This window comes from Pseudophryne corroboree, unplaced genomic scaffold (assembly GCF_028390025.1).
Source record: "Pseudophryne corroboree isolate aPseCor3 unplaced genomic scaffold, aPseCor3.hap2 scaffold_931, whole genome shotgun sequence".
NCBI classification, from domain to species: domain Eukaryota; kingdom Metazoa; phylum Chordata; class Amphibia; order Anura; family Myobatrachidae; genus Pseudophryne; species Pseudophryne corroboree.
In genome coordinates this window covers 199,969-207,738 of record NW_026970511.1, presented here as the reverse complement: position 1 = coordinate 207,738, position 7,770 = coordinate 199,969, and the positions used below count along the sequence as shown (strand labels likewise).

Genomic DNA, 7,770 nt, shown 5'->3' with positions numbered 1-7,770 from the left:
CAATATCCTCCTTCCTCTGACACAGGCGTTTGGTATCAGATTAACATTCACTATTGATAAATTTATCACATAGCTTCAAAACACAATGTTTCTGTCTCATTCACATCTCCAGGCAAACCCAGTGTCTGAGATTACAACAGGAAGGCTACAATACAAACAGTCTTCCTTCCTGCATAGGTCGTTCGTATGTCAATTAAATCAGGTACATGAAACAAGTTCCAAGCCCATAAACCCAGTGATTAGCATCTCTCTCTAAAGAACTTACACATCAAAAGGCACCGTCCTCCACACCTCTCTGATAGGAAGTGGCAGGCTAAGGGCCCTGTCCCATTCCCAAAGGATAAAACATGATTATTCAGACATCTATAATAGTAAGTGCATTTTCCTCTTTAAATATACAGATTACCACATCTTGAATATAAAATACAGTTAAACATGCATTCCTGCAATTGTGCATAGAGCACTACATATGACATGTTAAAACACATCATTAAACAAACTTTTAAACAGTCCGTACCCAGCGCCGTAAGTACGTTTAACAGTGACGCCCAGCGCCCATTGTCCCTTAATATGGCGCCAGGCACAAGGGTTAACACCTTCAGTGCCGCAGCCGCCAATACACGTGTGGCTGGTTGGTCTCTCCGGCCACACTGAGAAAGAAGAGATTTATATCCTAAATGTCACTGACAAATCACACGTTACATGAAGTGACTAAAATCACCTCTAAATCATTACACAAATTCATTAACCTATTGTAACAGCTGTTGTCATATACTTTCCATATAGCACCACTGAGTACTTCATAGCAACGTACAGCCCATTGGTTATAATTATTGTAGAACTCTATGATTACATCAATGCATTTATAACACCACAACTGACAATTATATGGGTTTCATTTTTATTAAATGTGTTTTACCTACAGTAACACTAACTGATCATACACCGAGGGTCTGATGTTGATGACCGCCACTCACAATGACATCAGATGGCTACCGCCAGTATGTGCCTGACAATTAATTTCCCCGCTGTGCGGCAGCAGTGAGGCGGCTCTATGGACTGCCGAGTTTGCATCCTCTAGAAGCAATGCAGGACTGGTGATTGCCACACTGGGGGCTTTCTACTGGAACCACTTACTGCTGATCGCACTCAGGACTAGCGTTACCAGGGAGCAAGCCATTGTATGAGGGACCTCACGATTTGCACGGGGCACTGTCATAATGACAGAGTATAGGGACTTCCCAACCTGCTGCCACACAGGTGGCAGCACACAATCCTGTAGTGTCATTCCCTTTCCTTCAGACCCCATTATGGGAAACAGACCCAGAGAATAATTTCTTCTCTACTAAACTGTAGAGATGGCAGAACGTATTTGGGCAGTACGTGTTCTCCTGGCATTCACCATACCAAGCTTTGTCTGTCAGACTGCCAGATGCAGACCTGTGACTTGTCCCTTCAGAGAAGACATTTCCACCACCACATTGTCCAGTATCATTGTGCTGTACTCCACACAATGTCTGTGCATGATGATCTGAGGATTGTATGTTTCTCTTGGCCATGGGAACCGGAACCATGAAGCTCCTGACCAGCAGATCTTGACGTTGCATCCAGATACAGATTGGGATGTGGTGGTGAGGACTGCAGCCAGGGACAGGTTATGTCTCAGCACTTGGTGGACCCGTGTTGGTAGGTTGTGCAGCTGCTGCATGGTGGGGTGGGCTGCTGTTACTCCTAGATGTTTCCACCTCACGGTAGCAGCACTTACAGGTGACCGGGGCGGCTCTAGCAGGCAGAGATCTGACAATCTGACCTGGTGGAGAGGCGGCATCCTGTGACCGTGCCACGTTTACAGTCAGTGATCTCTTATTACCCATCTACTGCTAATGTATGTGTATGGGGAGTGTATGGCTGTATGCTGGATCTGATGCACCTGTCAGTAATAGGTGTGACTGACACAATACATTGGGCTGTGTAGTGTGAGTATCTCAGCATTCCTTCCCATAATACCCATCACTTCCATATATATAGCCACTTACTCCTGTCTATGGCTACCCCCCCCCCCCCCCCCCCCCAGGCAGTATAGGACTATACATTATTATTTGGGCCTTTGCTGCTCAGTGTATCTGTCCCTTAGTGAAGCGAGAAGTATGTCAGGGTCAGTAAAGTTATTATCACCTTGCTGACAGGGGGCGTGCTAGGGGCACAATACTTTGGGTTACAGCCTTCCTCTAAGCTTTACCTTAGAAGCCTGGGGGTTGTCAGTAGGCAGCAAGTAAGAGACAATATTGAAACTCACAATTGACTACGATGGTACTTTAGTGTATAATGTACATCTCTATGAGGATTTCCTTATTCTTAAATAAAACAAAATCACATCTACTACATAATAGGGGAAATATAAGAATAAAATCCTAAAATGTTTCTATCTTGTACCTGCTGAGATTATGTGTAAGATATAATGACTGCCTGATACCCAACTACACGTCCTGCCTGTTCCTAATGACCATGAGACTTCGCTTCAATTTGGGGTTTCCAAAGATTAGTATGAAAGCTTGTACAGATGGATATGAGATGAGATACACCCAGAATAATGTTTCTATGACAGGACTGACATTGAGAGACACAGCAAATGTATAAATAAGGATAATAAGGAAGGTCAGGTCCAGCACCACACGCAGCGTCATTGTCACAGCCGCCCGAACAAGAGCCTGGAGCTGAGGGGATGAGCTGTCCTGGGACACGTTCTGCCTGATCCTCCAGACATGGTGCAGGAGAGACGTCACACTGAGCCCAATACAGGTGGCAGTCAGGGTAAAGGGCAGGATGTAACTCAGCAGCAGGTTCAGCACAGTATAAAGGATTTTCAACTTCATTGCAGAACGTACTGACCCATCAGTAATATTTGTGTTCTGTGGAAACATGATCTGTACTGTCCAGATAAAGGGCAAATTCACCAGAACTGACCATATTGCTGATCCTATGAGGAGTTTGGTGATGGAAGAGGGAAACCACATTTTCACCCAGAGGAAGATCCGGTGGGTAACGTTGACGAGTTTCACACAGTAGCAGATGGAGAGCCAGGCGGTGTTCCACAAACTCATATTGTACAGGACGTACAGGACGCAAAACAAAAATAATATTCCTGTGTTAAATTGAGTGTGAAAATAATACAAGTAATAAGTCACCAACAACTGGCACACCAGGAGGAGATTGGTGAGAGCCATAGAGAGCAGGATTGGGTCACTGGCTCCGAGTCTATTGCTCGTTCTCCAGAGTCTGATGTACACAGAGAGGGTGGCGGAGTTTATGATGATTCCAGGTATCCCGATTATAGATAAAATGATGCTTATCACACTCTGCACAGACAGCTGCATTCTGCACAGCCGGGCGACCTGTCCTGTTTCCCTTACTAATATAATGACAGCAGATGTGACAAGTGCCAGGGTGTAATGATTACATGCCGGGCAGAGGGAGCACGGAGCAGGGGGAGACATGCAAATCTGGGCAATATCTTGTTCCCTGTGTGTTTACTGTACATTTGATTCCACCACTGAAACTTGAACTGTTGGGAGGGGAGGAATTACAATGGGATTTGCTTATAGTGCACAACTTATACTAAATGCACACAAATAATGATACATCTATTGGATTAGTGAAATGTAACAGTACAGATATAAAGAGACGCTTGGTTGGCATATATAAAAGATATCCAAAATTCCTATTAATTATATATTAAACGACATATACTAAAGTTGACCTTCAATTTAAAAGACTTCCTTATAAAGTTATATATACTGTATATACATATTTAAACAATATACTCCAGATCCATCTATCTTACCTAGTAGCGCTGACAGCTGCGCTAGGTCCAGGTAATCTGATTGGTCAGCAGCGTGTGTTCTGCACGGGGGGAACATTCTCAGAAAGCAAATGACAGCTCTTAACTGTATTTTGTGTTTTTATTGCATTAATGCAAACGGCGTTACTAAATGACCTTATGCATGTAATAAGCGGTGGAATGTATTGCATTCAAAATGCGATGCTTGATAATTCCTGTCCAGAGAGAGAGAGAGGGGGAGAGAGGGAGAGAGAGGGCGGGATGCATGAACCAAAACCACGCATGGTGCATGCGTTACTCTGCAGATGGAAGTCCTTTTATCGCAAAGGACACCTCTTACCTGGAGTGCCATCCTTTGCTATTTTCTTCAAACAGATGGCGCTAATAAACACAGTTATGCTTTCATCAGTAGTGGAATACATTGCATGCGAAATGTGTTGCATCATGCATCCGCTCTCTCTCCATACCTCCCCCTCTCCCCCCCTTTCTTTTTCCCGATACCCTCATCGGCTAAAACGCAGCAGGCAGGTGATAGTACATACGAAAAATGTGATAAATCCCCCGAAAACAAAAAAAGTACATCCCGACCCCCTCTTTCTCAAGTTCTTTATTAATGAAAACATTTTTGGTTACTTTCTATGGGGTTGTTGAGTTTATTAAACTGCCATCCTGTCTGCCACTGCAGTGCCTCTCTGTTTCCTAGATGTGCCATGTTTCAACTTGATCTACTACATGTTTGTGCCACCCACTGCTGTCACTTGGCATGGCCAATGTATGAAAAAGAAAATGAAGAAAAATACCCTTGGGTGGGAGCACTCTATCTCCGAGACAGGGCTATGTTAAATTCTCAATAAAACATAACTTTTAATAATTATCTTTGGATATAAAAATATAAAAAAGCACACAATGAGCCCAATATGTTTGGGACAATTTAATAGTTGTCCAACTTATTTGACTACACTTTTCATGAAAATCTTATAGAGATTATAATATTTCCTTTGCACAAGTGCGTAAATTATACAAGACAGAGACCATGCACAGGGTTCCTTAATGCTGGTGATAGTGCAAGTCTTAACCTACAACACCAGGTATTCCCTGGTGGTCATCCAACCAGGTACTGGCCAGGCCCAACACTATATTGCTTCCAAGATCGGACGAGGCTGGGCATATATAGCGTGGTATGGTTGTAGGTTCCACCGGACCATCAACGGCAAACAAAACCACTGTTATAGGGAAAATATGTCTGTAAAGAAATATATCTAAGGGTTTAAAGTATACCTTAACAAGACGAAATGAAGAACTTTGACAAATATGTGTAATTGATCGTCATTGGCCCACAAGTATCCAAAATTTTAGGGTATACAGAGGTTTTAAATAATCTGATCACTTAGTAAAACCATACACAAACACCTCTGATTGTTTGTTACACCATAGGTCTTATCGGTACTAGGAGGCACAGATGCCTCAGAATGTTTGAATGACCAATGTACTATTAAAGATTATGATGGTTATGATAGAGGCTGAGATCGTGGCATTCTCACCCTTCTGCTGTTCTCCCGTCGTGCCAATAAATTGGTATAGGATGGGGAATGAGAGAGGGTGTGATGCCGTCCTTCAGCTGGAAGGAAGAAAGAATAAGCTATCAAGCACTGTGGTGGTGAGGATGTCCTCCCTGGTGCAAAGTATTGCAGTGCAGGGAATTACCTCCCACACCCTGCCACTGTGCGATGTGCTCGTCATGGCTCACTGCATATATATGCGCGTACTTAAGATTCGTGCAAAAGTCAAAGAATAAAAAATGGAGGTATGTTCAATGTTCTAATCTTTATCCTCTAATCAGACCTGTAGCAGCGTAACAGATATCTGTAACAATTGTTACCATTAATAAATGTATCAAAGGGCTGATAGTATGTATCAGACGATTAACAGCTGAAATACCAGTGTTTGGTGTATCGGATGGCTGGCAATATATAATAAGAAACTCTATGGTATCCTGGTACACGGTATAAATGCTGTTGATAGATATTTATATATTGTCATGGTATACCATAATTAGTGGAGCCCTAGTATATAGAAAATTCCTGAGTCTGCCTCACTGCATTAACTTGCTGATAACAAATTGCACAAATGCGGATATAGATTCATGTATGTTATAATCAACAACGGGTCCTTGATGCAGAATTGCCAGTGTTACCATACAGTAAGCAGTCTTCTAGATAAGATGCCGGGCATGCTGGGGAATGGTCCGGTGCTCCATGTGCTGCCAGCTCCGCAGATCATGTGTGCGCGCCTCACGTGACCTGGGTCACTCCTCCCAATGTACGTTTCACTTAGTATTTGTTCATGGGTGCATGCCGCCCATGAACTAACACAAGTGAAACGTACGTCTGTTTCATACATCAACCTTTGCCCTTAACCCTTCAGTCACCACTGACAATCACTTGGCATGTTACCCAATGAGCAGAAAGCAAAGGGTATATAGTGATAAATTACAAGAATATTTGTCTCAAATACAAGTCAGTTACCTCAGAGACTACATATTTCTAAAATTCTTATTTATACACCATCCTATTGTCCTGTGCGGCATCCCTAACCCAACCCTTTTCCACTTAGCATGGCAGGACATACCAGAGACCTGCTGTGAACACCCGGCTTTGTTAACATGCTTGTAGTCAGACTCCGCAAACAGCGCACTGGCTTGTTTGGAAGTAGCAGCAGCACCCCATCTTGGAGAACAGAGACGTCATGTTGCCTCCTAGTTGGCTCCTTCCTATTTGGCATAAGGTCTCCAGCCAGGGGACCCCATCTGCAAACCCATCTCACAGTGAGCTCTATTACAGGCGCTGATGATTCCATAGCGCACAGATATAAAACACTGTATTGCTGTATACGGCCGGGATTGAGACACTGTATCACACTTGCCTGCAGTGAGATCCTACCTAGGACTTATTTGATATAAGTCGAGGGTCTGGACTCAAGGAACAGCACTACATAAATTAACAACTGTACTGCACACATCTTGTGTTTGATCTAGAGATGAGCAGGTTTGGTTTTACTCAGATCTCAAAATGGCATCTTATTGGCTCACGGATGTCATGTGTTTTGGATAGCGAATAAGAAAAATGCAGATAAAACCGAACTCGCGTTAATTCTTGCATTAAATCCGAACCCGCTCATCTCTAGTTTAACTATACGTGGCTACAGTAATTTTTCAATAGTTTTTTCCATTTTTGTTCTCATTGTGCACAGAGAACAGTTAAACCGATCCACCTCAGTTTTATTAGTCTATGCAATTTTTAATATTGAGATCATTTGTTTTATAAATTGAAATCGTATATAACACTGTTGATGCATATATGGTCTTTTATGTTTGTGTTTTTTTGTTGCTGTTTTTAAAATTTTATGCATAAAAAATATATAAAATAAAAAATTAAATACACGTATTGGTTTCATGTGACTCCACCCAGTTTGATGGCTGGTATTCGGTATTGACGTAGAGTGACATCTGGTAACTTTTCTCACTTAGCATAGTCAGCCAACTAGGTCAGTGCAACCTTTTGGCCTAAACTGGATGAAAACAATAATTTGAGCTGTGAGTTGGTCAAAACTGACTGGAAAATAATGTTATTGAGGTTAATAATACTGTAGGAACACAAAAAACAAAATTATGTTATTTTAGCTGTTTTTATCAATTTTTAGGGGAAATAAACATCCAAAATCCAAACACTTGAGGGCAGTTTTGGAAAAACCAAAACCAGACAACATAATAGAACCAAAAACAATACCTGGGGGCGGTGCACATCTTTATCAATAATGTAAAAAACAATTGAGTGCTATCTTCGGCCTGCCTGATCAAGATGAACCTTACCTGGTCCGGGTTTATCAGCTTCTGTAACAGCTTAACATTTAGCTCAATATCCAAATTCAATAAG

The 7,770-nt window shown here is 42.3% G+C and overlaps 1 protein-coding gene and 1 pseudogene across 1 annotated transcript; both read right to left on the bottom strand.

The window, feature by feature from the left end:
* Positions 1–2,477: 2,477 nt before the first annotated feature.
* Positions 2,478–3,101, bottom strand: LOC135047441 (taste receptor type 2 member 41-like). The gene has a single exon (XM_063955451.1). The coding sequence runs from the start codon at positions 3,099–3,101 to the stop codon at positions 2,478–2,480; it is 624 nt and encodes a 207-aa protein (XP_063811521.1).
* Positions 3,102–4,911: 1,810 nt separating this feature from the next.
* LOC135047444 (5S ribosomal RNA) lies at positions 4,912–5,030 on the bottom strand (annotated as a pseudogene).
* Between the last annotated feature and the right edge of the window lie 2,740 nt (positions 5,031–7,770).

Coding starts and splice junctions, on each gene's coding strand:
- LOC135047441 (XM_063955451.1), bottom strand. CDS start 3,101: ATGAGTTTGTGGAACACCGCCTGGCTCTCCATCTGCTACTGTGTGAAA.